Source organism: Saccopteryx bilineata, chromosome 2, assembly GCF_036850765.1.
Source record: "Saccopteryx bilineata isolate mSacBil1 chromosome 2, mSacBil1_pri_phased_curated, whole genome shotgun sequence".
In the NCBI taxonomy this organism is placed as follows: Eukaryota; Metazoa; Chordata; class Mammalia; order Chiroptera; family Emballonuridae; genus Saccopteryx; species Saccopteryx bilineata.
Window position 1 is genome coordinate 170538601 of NC_089491.1, and position 15645 is coordinate 170554245.

Here is a 15645-nt window from a genome sequence, read left to right on the forward strand (position 1 = left end):
TCTGGAGACCCAGAAGGGAGGGAGGCAGCTTAAACTTGCTACCTCCCCTTCCAGCCCTCACCTGGCTTTGCCTTGTGAAGTGAGAAGGGCTGTCTGCTAGGACAGAAGGGGGAAATCCAGGGGATATATATGCCATGGCGGCCTTCCTCTCCATCCCCGTGTCTCCATCATGACTGGCTGATTCAAGAGTGGTGGAAACACAGACCTTGTTAGTTCTTTCCCAGAGGGAGGGACTCGAACCTGAAGGATCATGATTGACTGGGTGGGAAGGCCTGTAGAAGGGTTTCCTCACCTTCTCAGCCCACCACTCAGGAGCCTTACAAAATGGAGCAAGGACTAACAGAGAGGGGCAGGAACACCCATTCTAGAACGTTGGGGGACTCCCAGGATGTGAGACTGGGGACTTTCTGGAAGTGTTTATTCTGGCCCCACCCCATCCCAGGGAGCAAAAGCGCCCTCTGCAGGCGGCGCTGGAGTGGGGCTGGAACAGAGATGGAGCATTCGGAAGCAAGTGGGCTCTCTGGAAGTAGGACAAGGAGGCCAGAGGCCAAACCTCTTGTAACTTTGCTTTAGCTCCGCTGCCCGGCCAGGGCACTCATCCTTGCTTTGGGTCTCACATGCCCTCCTCTGCTTCCCTGAACGAGAGAGAAGTTGGCGGCGCTCCGTCCTGTTCTCCTACCCCAGTTGGCACGGGGCTGGGGGCGCCAGAAGAGCTCTAGGCACCCTGAGATTCTGCCTCTGGTGTCCTCCCTCGGCTGGAGGTAGGCGCTGTCTTACAAGTCGGGGCCCACGTGGCCCTGACCCAGCATAGGGCTCGGCCCTCCCCTTGGTTGCAGGGTGACTCAGGCCGCAGCTGTTCCCGCGTCACATGAGGGAGATCGGCGGCCACTGGGCGGTGGAGGGGGCTGGGGCTGAAGGCCAGGGCGGGGCCCCGCGGCGGGCGGGGCCGGAGCCGGAGCCGGGGTGGGGGGCGCAGTTAGAGAGACCCTGAGCCGCAGCGGGAGAGGAGCGCACAGCCTCTAGGAGCCCAGGTAAGGCCGCAGAGCAGGACCACTCCGAGGTCCGGGAGGTCGCCGGCAGCCCCCTCCTCCTGGTCTGCTCCGGCCTCCGAGGACGCGCCACGCTCTCGGCCACTCCGAGGCCCTCGCTTCGCAACTTAGAAAAGTTCCCGAGGCCGGGCCGGGGCGGGGTGCGGTGGGGGTGCCGGCCGCACCTATTTTTTTGAGGGGTGGTCGGAGAGCAGGAAACGTGATTGGCATTGGGCTTGGGTCGAGGACCGTTTTCGGAACCGGTCTGGCGGGGAGGTGGTGTTTCAAGCCTGGCGCTGGCGGCGGAGGGCGGGCAGGAGGCTCTCGCCCCTGCCTACATCTTCGAATCTGTCCCAGGCGGCGGGCAGCCCCGGCTGCGCAGCGGTCGCCCCCACCCGGTTCGGGCCGAGGGAAGAGGGGGTTGGGAGACGTGGATCAGACCGCAGGTTTCCGGATGGGCGGGGCCGGGAATGGGGATCGAGCAAGGAAGACTTCGAGGGCCGGCGGGGAGTCGGGAAAGCGAGGGCCCCCTCGGCCTGTTCTAATCCCCCTGCCCTCCCTTCTGCCTCAGGCCCAGCAGCCATGGCGGTGGAAGGAGGAATGAAATGTGTCAAGATCTTGCACTATGTTTTTCTGCTGGCCTTTTGCGTGAGTGGGGTGGAGGGGGATGAAGGAGACGCACTAACGGGATGCGGGGAGACCTGGCTTCGGAGTGTGAGGTTCTGTGGAATCAAGAATTAAGGCAGCTGGAGAACAGATGTGGAAGGAAAGCCTGGAGAACTGCCCAAGATAGCACGGCCACTTCCTCCTCCAGGCTTCAGACACCTTTGAGGCTGGTTTGCGTGAGAGCGTCCAGCTAGAATGCGCAGCACCCTCAGCCTAACCCCTCCTGGCCCTTCATGCCTGGTGACCCAACACTTGTGATAGAGTTAGTGGGGCAACCAGCCAACCGTTGATGCTATCTATGCCACAGGGCTACCCCACCCTCTTCTTCCTTTTCTCCCCTCTCCTCCCTTTCATTCCTTTCCATTCCATCATCCCTCTTCCCTCCTCCCTCTTTCCAACTGCTTTCAGGTGCAGAAGAGCTCTTCTCACTTCAGTTTACTTCTACCCTGGACTCCTGCCTTGAGAGGCCACTGTTTGTCTAGGGAGGGGCACACCATTCTTGCCCCCTTCTCTTTCCTGGCCTGGCTGGCCCAAGCAACCCTGTTCACAGCTGATGGGGATGAGTTGGGGCATGAAGGATAGTGAGAGGAGGAGCACTGCTTTTGGTTAGGAACATGCCCCGGGGTCCAGACTTTCTGAGAACTTCTCTTTTTGCATTTGATCCAATTGTGGGCAAGGATGGTCATCCTCTTCCCCATAGTCTAGTTTCCTGGGGGGGTGAGAATCTTTCTGTCCTGGATGGTGTCATCTCCTGGGTGCACCCGCTGCTCTCTGCTGTGATGGGCTGTGGGCTGGCCTAACCCTGAGCCACCTTCTTTGCAGGCCTGTGCGGTGGGACTGATCGCTGTGGGGATAGGGGCCCAGTACGTCCTGAGTCAGACTATCAGCCAGGGGGCCACTCCCGGCTCTGTATTGCCTGTGGTCATCATTGCAGTGGGTGCCTTCCTCTTCTTGGTGGCCATTGTGGGCTGCTGTGGGGCCTGCAAGGAGAACTACTGTCTTTTGATCACGGTGAGTGTGCTGTGGGACTTCTGGAAGGTCACTTCTGTGGAGGAGGCTCAGGAGGGTGGGTGAGGTGAGGTGGATAGGCCTGGAAAACCTTTCTGAGTGTTTCAGAGCCTGGCTGGGACATAGCAGACTAAGATTCCAAACCTGACTCTTGTCCTTTATGCTTCCAGTTTGTCATCTTCCTATCTCTTATCTTGCTGGTGGAGGTGGCCGCAGCCATTGCTGGCTATGTGTTTAGAGACAAGGTAAATGGAATAAGAGGAGGGCCCTGCCTCAGAGGCCTGGCTGCTCTGAGATTCAGGTGCCCTGAATTCTGACCTCAATGTCCCTATTCCCAGGTGATGTCAGAGTTTAATAAGGACTTCCGGCAGCGGATGAAGGATTATCCTAAACAGAACAAGACAGTTTTGATCCTGGATAGGATGCAGGAAGAAGTGAGTGGGGTTGCTGGGAACAGGGGTAGTGGGGGCAGAAGATTCTTACATCCATATTGAAGGTAGAGGTCCACTCTACAACCTCCCCCATATCTCTCTTCTCCCCCAGTTCAAATGCTGCGGGGCGGCTAACTACACAGATTGGGACACCATCCCTCTTGAGCCCAAGGGCAGTGTCCCTGACTCCTGCTGCGTCAATGTCACTCAGGGCTGTGGGATTAATTTCACTGTGAAGGAAATCCATACTGAGGTAGGGAGGAGGCTGAGACGAGATAGCAGGGGACTTGGGAAGTGTTTCAAGAGGTGACAGGAATCAGGGATGAAGGTGGAGAGGGTTGGGAGTCTGAGAAGTTGGGGATCAGGGATGGGGAGGGGACCTGGGAATGTTAGGGGTGGGATAAAAGGTATAGACTGATGGACCAGGGGAGATGGGCAGGAAGTTTCTGATGGTGTTCTTGCCCTGTGTGCCTGCCACCTTTCAGGGCTGTGTGGAGAAGATTGGGGGCTGGCTGAGGGGCAATGTGCTGGTGGTGGCTGCAGCAGCTCTGGGCATTGCCTTTGTGGAGGTGAGAGGTGCCCTTGAGACTCATTCTAGGGCATCTGGGGAATAGGGGCAGTGGGCAGGAGGGTGGTCTGGGGAGGGGAGACCTGAGTGTGATTGGGATCTCTTGGGTGGATGGGGGTACCTGGCCCTTCTGACTCCTCTCAACCCCCCTATCTTTCCTTGTAGGTCCTGGGAATTGTCTTTGCCTGCTGCCTTGTGAAGAATATCCAAAGTGGCTATGAGGTGATGTAGAGGATCTGGTCAGCCCCTCATCTAGGAGAGTGGGGTTGTATACTCCACATTTTTCAATTAAACGGATTATTTTTTCAGACTGAAAAGACAGTCTCAGTTTGTCTTTTTTTTGTGTGTGTGAGAGACAGAGACAGCAAGATAGATAAAAAGGGAGAAAGATGAGAAGCATCAACTTGTAGTTGCGTCACTTTAGCTGTTCATTGATTGCTTCTCATATGTGCCTAGACTGGGGGCTCCAGTGGAGCCAGTGGCCCCTTGCTCAAGCCAGCGACCATGGGATCATAGACAAGCTGGCAACCCCACGCTCAAGCTGGTGAACTGGTGGCATTCAAGCCAGATGAGCCCGCACTCAAGCCTTTGACCTTGGGATTTCGAATCTGGGTCCTTAGTGTCCCAGGCCGACACTCTATCCACTCACTGTGTCACCATTGGTCAGGCTCAGTTTGTTTTAATGAGTGATACTTGATCCCTTTTCTGGGACCTTGTTCATTTGTACCTCTAGATAACAAAGGCCTGTTTTGGGGGGTGTTTGGGAAAGGCGTTGGTTGAGCTGGCTGAGGAAGTGGGGGTTGGGAGGAGGCTGTGGCCCACTGTTTTCCTTGTCTCCTAGTCAGGGGCTGCCAGGCTCAGTGCTGCAGTGTTCATGAAGCTATCTCCTGTAGAAATCAAAAGGATTCCCCACAAAGGTCCTATCTGGGAGAGGCCAGTCCACATCTAACATGGATATCTTCCTGGCCTTCTGTCTAACTCAGGGCTTAGCAACCCCCTCTCCAATACTAGCTCCTTTCAGGGTGGTAATAAGTTGCTCTGACACCTGTGTAGCCATTGTCATCCTTCTTGACTTAGATTAGATAATAGAGAATTTAAGTGGATGCTACCTTTTCTTCCATGGAAACTACCCAGTGTGGCCCTGACCGCTCCTCACTACCTTCCCTTGCCCCCCAAGAAAAATATGTAAGGGCCATTCCCACTCCAAACACTGAATTAAAACGTTATGTAGAAAATAAAGGAAACATCTAATAGTGCCCTCTGGTGGCCATTTAGGCACAGCTTCAAAGATCACCACTTGTGGCCTCCAGTGGTGCTAGTTGTTTTGCAGGCACAGAACAGGTTAGAGACCCTGAGCAATACCAGCCTAAAGGGTATTAGAACTTAAATAGAGCAACTTCATTTCTGTCCATCCACGTTTCTTTTTTTGTGTGTGCCCTGATGGGGGACTGAACCCGCAACCTTTGCACATTGGGATGACACTAACTAACCGAGGTACCTGGCCAGGGCCTCCTTTGTTCAGTTTTTTTATAAAAGATTTTATTGATTTTATGTGTGTGGGGGGGGCAAGCGAGAAATATCAACTCATAGTTTCTTCACTTTAGTTGTTCATTGATTGCTTCTTGTATGTGCCTTCAAGGCAAGCCCAGAGTTTCAAACCAGTGTGAAATATAGGTTGACACTATCTACTGCACCACCACAGGCCAAGCCTACCTTTTTTTTTTTTTTAAGACATTTATTGAGTCTATTTTGTGCCAGGCACTGGGCAGTAGCAGGGTGGGAACAGAAATAAAATTCTTGTACTTAAGGAATAATATTTTTCCGGGAGGCTGGATTTAGCAGACTGCCTGGGCAGGTTTGGGAAGGATCCAGGTGAGCACAGCATCCACCAGGCTGGCTGGCAGGTAGGAGGCTGGCAGCCAGAGCAGCTTGGCATCCCAGCCTGGGCTGTAGCGGGTTCTGGGATGACAGGCAGTCAGGGCATGCTCCAGGCACCTGCTCACCTTGGTCAGGTCCGGGTTACAAATCAGCTTCATGATACGTTGCTGCACTTTCAGGTCTACAGCCCAGTGGATGGTTGTAATCAGTGCCCCTGTCCCACTCCAGCCCATCTCAGGCCTCTTTTGGGTCCTAGGCTCATTGCCCCGTGGAGGTGAGAGGTATCTTTAGTCCCACTCCCCAAACTGGGGATCTCTAGCATCCCTTTCACCCTCACCTACTCCCTGACTGCCCTCCCTACTTCCTCCCAGCAGGCTGGTGCAGGACTGACCTTTCTGGCACTCTTCCCCCAAACAGGCCCAGCTACTCACACTTGGTAAGGAAGGCATCCCCATAGTCTGCCCGTGTGGCTGGAGGCAGCCGTGCCCAGCAGGCCTTCAGGGCGTTCTCCAAACTATCCAGATTTGTCACAGGGGTTTGGAAGAAGCCAGGCTCCACGATGGACACTCGTACTCCAAAAGGAGCCATGTCCCTCCTGGAGTTGGGGCAGAGGGAGGTTTCTGGTTTTTTTTTTTTTTTTTTTTTTTTTTAGTTTTTATTATTAGTATTATTATTATTATTTTTTTTTTCATTTTTCTGAAGCTGGAAACAGGGAGAGACAGTCAGACAGACTCCCGCATGCGCCCGACCGGGATCCACCCGGCACGCCCACCAGGGGCGACGCTCTGCCCACCAGGGGGCGATGCTCTGCCCATCCTGGGCGTCGCCATGTTGCGACCAGAGCCACTCTAGCGCCTGGGGCAGAGGCCACAGAGCCATCCCCAGCGCCCGGGCCATCTTTGCTCCAATGGAGCCTTGGCTGCGGGAGGGGAAGAGAGAGACAGAGAGGGAAAGCGCAGCAGAGGGGTGGAGAAGCAAATGGGCGCTTCTCCTGTGTGCCCTGGCCGGGAATCGAACCCGGGTCCTCCGCACGCTAGGCCGACGCTCTACCGCTGAGCCAACCGGCCAGGGCCTAGTTTTTATTTTTTAAAACTTTATTCATTTTAGAGAGGGGAGAGAGAGAGAGGAAGAAGGGAGGAGCAGGAAGCATCAACTCAATATGTGCCTTGACCTGGCAAGCCAGGGTTTTGAACCAGAGACCTCAGCGTTCCAGGTTGATGCTTTTATCCACTGTGCCAGCACAAGTCAGGTGGTTTCTGGGTTCTTGCCCATAGAGGGAGGTGATATTCAGCAACATGGGTGGGAGGCTAATACGGGAAAGTTATCAGACCAGAGACGGTGTTGACAGTACCCTGCTGCCCTAGGATGGGGGCAAGGGGGACAGTGGGAAGGAGGTATTTCCAGTTTGTTTTCCTGTATGTCCTCTTTATGACCTAGAGCAGGGGTCAGCAAACTTCTTTTTTAAAATTTTATTTAGAAAATTAAATTGAACAAAATAAGAGTACATAGGTTTCTGGTGAAAGCAAACTTCTTAAAAGGTTAGATAGTAAATACTTTTGGTACGGCAGGACTAAAAACTATATTATGTGGGTACTTCTATAACCATTACAAAATTTAAAAACCACTATTGGCTTATAGGCGGCTGGCCAGGTCTGGCCTCTGAAGCACCGTTTGCCAATTCCAGACTTAGAACCACATTCCCAGCTCCCAAAGCACAGGGCTGAGTCCTGAGTGCTAGACGGGAAGGTGAAACCTGGCATTTACTGGGAGGAATGTGGAGATGCATCTAACACCCCTGGCACAGAAATTCAAGTATAAAGTATGTGTTCCATGATGCCAATTGAAAAATTAAAGGGGATACAGATAAAAATGGATATTGAAATTATTTGAGTGATGGTAACAAAGACAGGCTTCCTTCAGAACACGAGCTTGGCTTGGGGGATTTGTACTTCTGCTAAAAATTCAGACCCTGCTCCTGTGTCATTCTTGTCAAGTCTCCACTGTGCTTTCCTGGGCTTTGAACATGACTGTCTGAACATGAGGGGGAGCACAACAGAATGACCAGGCTCGGTAGGTTAGCCGACAGTCCCAGGGGTCTTGGGTAAGTTATGTTACTCTAAGGGTATTAATACCTACCCTGATAGGGGTATCAGTTCATCGTAATATTTATTTTTAGTAACAGCACTAATAATGATAGCCTTTTGGGGTCATTTTCTATGTGGCAGGTACTGTTGGTGCTTCACATGTACCTCATTTTACTCACAGCCCCCACGAGGTAGGTGTTCTCATCCTGACTTAGCAGAAGAGGAATAAACTGGGGTAAAGAAAACTAACCTATTAAGGTCACAAAGCTCACATGAGACGCTGGGATTCAAACTCATGAAGTTGAGCCCTAAACTGGCTCCTGTGAATTATTCCATTACGTTTTAATCACCTCTGCAGGGCAGACACTAATTCTTTTGTGAGTGGGCTGGGAGCCCAGGCCCGGGCCCCCTCACCTCAGGCTGTCCGAGAAGGCTTCCAGGCCAAACTTGGAGACACAGTAGCCCCCACCATTGGCTGCCAGGCGACCCAGAACACTGGTGATGTTGATCACCCGGCCCCGGGCCTGCTGCAGTAAAGGTAGCAGGGCGAGGGTGACCCTGATGGGACCCAGTGTGTTCACATTCAGCACCCGATGGAAATCCTCCTGGGTCAGCCACGGTGTGGGCCCAATGATACCAGCCACACCAGCATTATTCACCAGACCAAAAAGCCCTGTGGGGAGGTGAGACACACTGAGGGTAGGGGAGGCATTCCAGTGGCCTCTCTCCATCGCGGAGGACCTGAGCACTGCCCCTTCCCCTCACAGACCCTCTGGCTTCCCACAGTCCCTGTGAGTGAACAACCCACGAGCCCAGTGGCCCCAGCCATACTCACCTGATTTCCCAACATATGTTTCCACCCATTTGGCTGCCTGCTGGACACTCTGGGGATCAGTGACATCCAGCAGGGTGGTGTGAAGACGAGAGGAGGCTACCCGTTGTAGATCCTCTGCCCCTGAGGGGGTCAGGCAGCTGGCCAGGACTCGGAAGCCTTTTTGGTCCAGCCTCAGTGCCAGAAGCCGCCCAAATCCAGAGTCACAGCCGGTGATGAAGACAAAGGCATCGCTGGGGGGCAGGCTCTGCCGGTCCCTGAGCAGCCACAGTGCTGCCCAGAGTAAGACTCCCAGTAGCAGAGGCAGCCACATGGCTGAAGCTGAAGTGATCTGTAGGTAGCAGCTGAGGCTGGGCGAGAAAACTTGTGTAGTTTACTCTGGCACTCAAGCCTTTGCCCCCAATAGCCTCCTTAGCTGAAAAGTCTCTGGTCAGAGCATTTTGAGAAATTATCTGCTCAGCAGATAAATGGCAAATTATACTTTACAGGCAAAGCAAGGATGTGGGCAGACCCTATGTGGGTAACTTAATGAAAACCTGCTGAGCCAGGTCCCTGCTGTATGGAGCAGAGGGATCTTTTTCTTCTTTTCTTTTTTCTCCATCTTTTCCAAGTGAGAGGAGGGGAGATACGGAGACAGACTCTCACATGCACCCTGACCAGGATCCACCCCGCAACCCCTGTTGAGCCATGCTCACAACTGAGATATTTTTAGCACCTGAGGTGGAGGCTCCAGGGAGCCATACTCAGCGCCCAGGGCCAATGTGCTCGAACCAAGCAAGCCATGGCTGTGGGAGAGGAAGAGAAAGAGAGAGAGAGGAGGGAGAGGAGTGGTGAAGCAAATGGTCGCTTCTCCTGTGTGCCCTGGCTGGGAATCTCCTGTGTGCCCTGGCTGGGAACCAAAGCTGGGACATCCACACACCAGGCTGACACTCTTATCACTGAGCCAACTGGCCAGGGCCAAGAGAGATCTTGTTTGCTATCAACTCTTCTCTCCTGCTAAACCAAGGACATCTGAACTCTCTAAATGTAAGCTGGGCCTTGTTTTAGGAAACACATACAGGGCAAAGAGCCTTGCATTTCACTCCTGATGACCCCAAACTTATTGTGTGAAGCTGAGTATCTCACTGCATCTCTGAACCTGTTTTCTCATCTGCCAAGTGAGACTAACACCCACCATGTCCACCAGGGAGTTGTGGGGGATTAACGGGAAGAATATGTGAGGAAGCACATTAAGTTTAAAGCTTTGAGTTATCAATACATGTAAGTCTTGCAAGACTTCTCCTAGCACCCTGCTCCCAGCACCCTGCTTACCTCCTTCGGGAAAGCTAGCAGGAACTACACTGGGAGCTGCTTTTGCTGTTTAAGGGACTTTGCTGCCAGTCTTCCCAGGCTCCCACACAAGCTACAGCTGAAGCCAAAGTCTGCAGATGGTGGACTGGGTGTCAGAGGTATTAAGTGTATGTGGGGTGGGGAGGGGTGTGCGGGGGGCTGGGAGGAGTCAGAAAAGCTGAAGTCTGCTGATTGAAGCCAGGGCCTGGCACAGATCAGGCATGCCCAGACACCCTTCTTGGCTATCTTTTCCAGCCAGGGTTCCTGACCCTCTGTCATAGACTCCCAGAGGAGGGGTCTATCAAGTATGGCAGCTGCCCCTCCCTGTTGGTGACATTGGACCTGTCATTCTTCCTCCTTCCCAGACCTGAAGTGCCCCCATGCCCAGGAATTGATCTCCCACTTGGTCCAGACTCATGACACAGCTTAGCACCAGGCTGGGAGAGGCCATGAGCATGTGGAGAGGCAGAGTGCCAGAGCCAGGAGCTGGCCTGTTCCCTGTCTTATTTCTCCTTTGCAGTAAACTGAAGTCCTGTGTTAGTATGCTTGGCGTAAGGTCCCCACTGGGACCTTCTCTGAGGAGGTGTGAAAAATTCCCAACTTCTGCTTACCCCCAGGCACATGTACCTGCCCAAGAAGGGAAAGACTGTTGGGCTAGTAAGAGGAAGCTCGTTTCATCCACCCTCTACCCAAAAGGTACCTGTCCCTTATGGAAACCTTTCCACTCCCACTCCCTATGCTGAGCTACCAGCTCTTTGAAATGTGCCACAGAGAAATGGAGGCTTGTGTTTTATTTGTGACCTGTTAGCCTCCCTCCTGCCCCATGGGAAGGCAGAGGGGGTAGGAGTGGGGTAGATGGGGAGGGAAGAGGGGCTAGGATGGGGCAGACTGCAGCTGTCCTTTGTAGACGTATTCCAGGGCGGTGGCAATGGTACGCATGTCCAGCTCAATGCTCCGAGCCCAGTTCTCCACATCTCCGATTTCCTGGGAAGGGGAAGAGGTGAGAGTCTTAAATTAGGATGGGTATAGTTTGGCTCTAGTGGATGAATGGGGGCACTTTCCACCCATCCCTTACAAAGGTTGCTTGGACCCACCAACTACCTTTATTTCTTTCTCTAGCCTCTCTGAGACTGGGGCCATAGATAAAAATATATAAAAATACAATTATTATTAAGTGAGAGGCTGGGAGGTAGAGAGACAAGACTCCCACATGCGTCCCGAGTGGGATCCATCCAGCAAGCCCCTGATAGAGCGATGCTTTGCCTATCTGGGGTGTTGCTTCATTGATTGGCAACCAAGCTATTTTAGTGCCTGAGGTGAGGCCATGGTGCCATCCTCAGCTCCCAGGGCCAACTTGCTCAAATGAGCTATGGCTCCAGGAGGGGGAAGACAGAGAGAGAGAGAGAGAGAGAGAGAGAGAGAGAGAGAGAGAAGGGGGAGGGGTAGAGAAGCAAATGGTTACTTCTGCTGTGTGCTGACTGGGAATTGAACCTGGGACTTCCACATGCCTGTATGACGCTCTACTGCTGAGCAAACTGCCAGGGCCTAAAATATACAGTGTGTCCGTAAAGTCATGGTGCACTTTTGACTGGTCACAGAAAAGCAACAAAAGATGATAGAAATGTGAAATCTGCACCCAATAAAAGGAAAACTCTCCCAGTTTCATACCTATTCAGTGCAGTTTGATGTGGGCTCACGCACAGATTTTTTGGGACTCCTTAGGTAGCTATCCCATATAGCCTCTACAAACTCATCACTGACTGATGGCCTACCAGAACGGGGTTTCTCCACCAAACTGCCGGTTTCCTTCAACTGCTTATCCCACCGAGTAATGTTATTCCTATGTGGTGGCTCTTCGTTATAAACGCGCCGATATTCACGTTGCACTTTGGTCACGAATTCTAATTTAGTGTGCCACAGAACACACTGAACTTTCCTCTGCACCGTCCACATCTCGACTGGCATGGCCGTGGGCTGCTCCACTGTATACACGGTGTTACGTCATCATCTGCGCATGTGCACATGCTGCCATATCATCCTACAGAAACTGGGAGGGTTTTCCTTTTATTTGGTGCAGATTTCACATTTCTATCGTCTTTTGTTGCTTTCCTGTGACCGGTCAAAAGTGCACCATGACTTTATGGACACACTGTATTTTTAAAATCATTATTTATTGATTTCAGTGAGAAAGGAAGGGAGAAAGTAAAAGAGACAAGAACATTGAGTTGTTTCTGTACGTGCTGTGATCAGGGATTGAACCAGCAACCTTTGTGCTTTGGAATGATGCTCTAACCAACCAAATTATCTGGCCAGGGCATAGATGGGGTTTGGGGGCCATCCCCATTTTGTCTTTAACCCTAGACCTGAGGGGACCTTACTGGAGACAGACAGTGGGGGCCCAGGATGGGGCTGGTGATATAGGGAGTGTGGCCCACCTTGAGTGCCTGGTTGAAGTTCTCCACCATCCCGATCCATTGGCCTGTCTGCTTGGCAAATTGTGCAGCCTGGACCTGTAGGGTCTTCACCTCATGGTCCAGCTTTCTCTGGTTCATGTAGGCCTGAGCCACACTAGAGGTTGGAGGAGGTCAATTCACCCAACTAGTGGGAATGGTCTTCAGGACTAATATCCCACTGCAAGAGTGGGAGGCCAGCCAGGGGTCAGGCTGGGGAAAACCTCATGACTTTGATCATTTGGGGATGTGATGCAACAAGACTAGTGCATGAAAATGAACCCAGCTCCATCCTCCCATTCCCAGGATTCCCAGGAGACCCTAGCTGGGAGGTGACTAGAAACATACCATCTCCTAACCCCCAAAGGAGTTCCTGGAGCTGGGTGGGGGAAGTGAGGAATAATCTGTAGGGGGTGATATCCCTGAGTAAGAAGTGGGAAGGAAAAGGGAGTACGGGGAAAGCTGGGAAAAATCCAGCAGCAGGGACACATTTGGCAGCAATTGGAAGCCCAGAGATCTGTGCAAGAAATTGGGAAGAAAACTTGGGCCGCCCTCTGAAGCTGAGGTGGGGTGGAAGAGCAACCCTCTCCCCAGGAACTCAGGGTCAAGAGAAGGTCTCCCCGGGACTGCTTCTTGGCTCTCAGTCTCTTTCCCAACCCTTCTCCTTTCGCCCACTCAACTGAATGAAAACACACACACACACACACACACACACATTTTCTCTCTTCTTTCTGCTTTCTACAATAGTTTTTCTTTCCTCCTCAATAAAGGTGCTAGCTACAGTTATCGCTGCCACAAAGTTGGTATCCTCAACTCCCTGCTCGCCCCCATTCCTCCTATCCCTTCTGCAACAATTGCACAGTAATTCTCTCTTATTGGCTGATGAATCTTTGACTCCTCATCCCAAAGCTCTAGATCAGCTGGGAGACCACATCCGGTGCCCCCACCCACTGGAATCTGTGGGGGCTGGAGGGGGTATGGGATTGTGGGGGGTGGGGAGAGTGGGAAGGACACCTGACTGGGGCTGAGATAGACAGGGCCTTTGTGTTCCTTTCCTGGGAATGAGAGAAGCTGTGGGCAGCAATACAAAACCCTTTCTAATCTGGTTTTGGCTTAGTTGCCCTCTGAACTGAAAGTAGGGTGGCCCCTAGCAAAGGAAGAAGAGAGGGAGAAGCCTGGGCCAACCTCACAGCAGAGCCAGGAGGTGCCAAAGTAGGAGGGAGGAGAGGGGGTATACCCTGTTCCTTTTCTCTGGGTACAGTAGGGTGTGGTATGGGAGCTGAGAAAGTAAAAGCAAGGGGCTCCCAAAGTTTCAAGATTCCTCTGAGAGTTACTGAAATCCCAGTTTTTCCTACTGATCTTGTGCTTGCCATCCTTCACACTGAGAGGGGAGAGGCATGGAGGGGAGAGAGATCAGAGGCCCCAACCACAGCCTTTTCTTCCCCAGAAATGAGTAATGAAGACCACAGCCTCTGCCTGGCTCACTTGGGTGACTCAGTGTCTGGATCCACAACTAAGCTATTCTACTTGCCTTGGGGTGGAAGGCATCCTACCCTCTTCTTTCTTCCAATAGACAGCCTATCAAATAATTATCTCCACTCTCCTGGGTCACTCAGGGTTAAGAGACAATATTCTTTGCTCCTTCCCAAGTTTTCGGTTGTTATTGGCATTTTCTCATTTAGGACTGGGGTAGGGGGTGGTCCCTGGAGACCCAGAAGGAAGGGCAAAGACAGACTGGCTCTGCTGTAGCTCCTGGCATAGGTTTGGCCCTCACCCTCACTAGCTGTGCCACCTCTTTCCTGGCAGCTGCTCCTGAGGCCTGTCAGAGGGTGGGAGGTGGAGAAGGAGAAGGTAGTAAGCTGTGGTGAAGGAGGGGGCCCTCCTGCCCGCCAAAGTGACAGCTGGACTTGGGGTGAAGGGAGGTGGGGAGATGGCATCAAGTGTGAGCACCAGGGAAGCTGTTTTGAGGGGCAGGGTGAAATCTGGCTGCTTCTCAAACGACTGCAGCTGCTACTCCCCGCCCAGTGTGACCGGTCAGAGCTGACTCAAGCCTCTCTCCATATACTTAATCAAGGTGGGGAGAGGGTAAGGGAATAAGTGGAATATTTTATCCCTTCAAAGGAAGTCTGCGGGCAAGACCTTGCCTGTGCCTAGACTTGGGGGAGGGGGCTGCTGGTGTCAATGGAAGACGTTCCTACCCCACATTGAGGTGATCCACCAAAGCTTCTGTCAGGCAGGTCGCTGCAGTGATAGCTTCTCGCCTCCTCTTCTCTGGCGGGAGGAAGGGAAAGGGATTGGAGCGGCGACTTGGTTTTTTTAAGGGGTGGTGTTGAAGGTTTCCCATTCATCCAGTACTGTTCTGCTAATTGCGGAACATCTTAACTAATCTCAGAGTGCCAGAGCCGAAAAGGACTTTGCCAAACATAAGCACCTTCCATTTTAGAGGAGAGGAGGGTTGGTTCCCCGAGAAGAGAAGCGACTTATTCCAGGGACGCTAACGAGTCAGTGGCAGTGTCCAGGACTCCAGACTCCCAGGCACCCTTTTCCCACTTTCCTGGCCTAAGGATCCGGGATTTCGAGCCCACGTTCAGGAAACAAGGGCCCCATGCCTACTTCCGTCCTTACGAGTCGGTTTTCTGTCGGGTCCCCACCATCCTCCCTCCCTTCAGGAGCGTCCCTTTCCCATTTCCAGACGAGAGGCTGCCTGGACCAATCAGCACAGCATTCCGTAAGCCGGAGGCGGGACTAGGAGGCCTCGGAGGCGGAGCGTCAGGGGCACTCCCAAGGGAGACGGGAGTGTCGCTAAAGGGACCAGAGCCTGTTGGCACTGGGGCAGAGTTTCCAAAAAAAGTCTCCCTCCCCCTGACGCCCGTGCCCACTCGCTCGCGCTCTCCCCTGGACCTGGGCCATAACTCAAAGTCCAGGCTCCGAGCTGAGGCGAGGCCGCCGCAGCAAAGAAAACGACAGACACGATATCGGCTCACCCTGCAGCTCCTTGCGTTCATTCTGCTTAGCTTGGTGTTCCTTCAGGAGGCGGGACAGCATGGTCGCGTCTGGATGGAGGTGGCGAGACTGGACACGCCCGGCCCCCTTGGACTCCAGGAACTAGATCGCACTCCTGGTTGCTGGGGGGGGGCCCAGGTCACGTGACCGCACTGTCACGTGAGGTCAGGAACCGCCCCTCTTAAAGATAAGTTTGGCAGATTGGTCTGACCAGGTGGTGGCGCAGTGGATAGAGCGTCAAACTGGGATGCGAAAGGACCCAGGTTCGAGACCCCGAGGTCACCAGCTTGAACCCAAGGTTGCTGGCTCGAGCAAGGGGTTACTCGGTTTGCTGAAGGCCCGCAGTCAAGACACATATGAGAAAGCAA

The 15645-nt window shown here is 53.1% G+C and overlaps 3 protein-coding genes across 7 annotated transcripts; 1 reads left to right on the forward strand and 2 right to left on the reverse strand.

The window, feature by feature from the left end:
* The first annotated feature begins 490 nt into the window (after window positions 1–490).
* Window positions 491–4012, forward strand: CD63 (CD63 molecule). Of its 2 annotated transcripts, none has more exons than XM_066258473.1 (8): window positions 491–761; window positions 1600–1676; window positions 2517–2705; window positions 2873–2947; window positions 3041–3136; window positions 3246–3386; window positions 3619–3702; window positions 3867–4012. In XM_066258473.1, exons 2-8 carry the CDS (start codon window positions 1611–1613, stop codon window positions 3930–3932), a joined length of 717 nt encoding a protein of 238 aa, XP_066114570.1. In that variant the 5' UTR covers window positions 491–761; window positions 1600–1610; the 3' UTR covers window positions 3933–4012. The 2 variants fall into 2 exon arrangements, with proteins under 2 accessions (XP_066114570.1, XP_066114569.1); XM_066258472.1 differs by lacking the exon at window positions 491–761 and adding an exon at window positions 877–1031.
* A 1414-nt stretch (window positions 4013–5426) lies between these two features.
* RDH5 (retinol dehydrogenase 5) lies at window positions 5427–10204 on the reverse strand. Of its 3 annotated transcripts, none has more exons than XM_066258492.1 (5): window positions 9807–10204; window positions 8499–8845; window positions 8078–8336; window positions 6011–6174; window positions 5427–5760 (listed from the first exon to the last, which is right to left on the reverse strand). In XM_066258492.1, the coding sequence occupies exons 2-5, from the start codon at window positions 8806–8808 to the stop codon at window positions 5537–5539; spliced, it is 957 nt and encodes a 318-aa protein (XP_066114589.1). In that variant the 5' UTR covers window positions 8809–8845; window positions 9807–10204; the 3' UTR covers window positions 5427–5536. The 3 variants fall into 3 exon arrangements, with proteins under 3 accessions (XP_066114589.1, XP_066114590.1, XP_066114588.1); XM_066258493.1 differs by having other exon boundaries at window positions 8499–8919; XM_066258491.1 differs by having other exon boundaries at window positions 8499–8947.
* Window positions 10205–10578: 374 nt separating this feature from the next.
* BLOC1S1 (biogenesis of lysosomal organelles complex 1 subunit 1) lies at window positions 10579–15421 on the reverse strand. Of its 2 annotated transcripts, none has more exons than XM_066258496.1 (4): window positions 15259–15421; window positions 14473–14545; window positions 12260–12392; window positions 10579–10808 (listed from the first exon to the last, which is right to left on the reverse strand). In XM_066258496.1, the coding sequence occupies exons 1-4, from the start codon at window positions 15317–15319 to the stop codon at window positions 10698–10700; spliced, it is 378 nt and encodes a 125-aa protein (XP_066114593.1). In that variant the 5' UTR covers window positions 15320–15421; the 3' UTR covers window positions 10579–10697. The 2 variants fall into 2 exon arrangements, with proteins under 2 accessions (XP_066114593.1, XP_066114594.1); XM_066258497.1 differs by lacking the exon at window positions 15259–15421 and adding an exon at window positions 14706–14937.
* Between the last annotated feature and the right edge of the window lie 224 nt (window positions 15422–15645).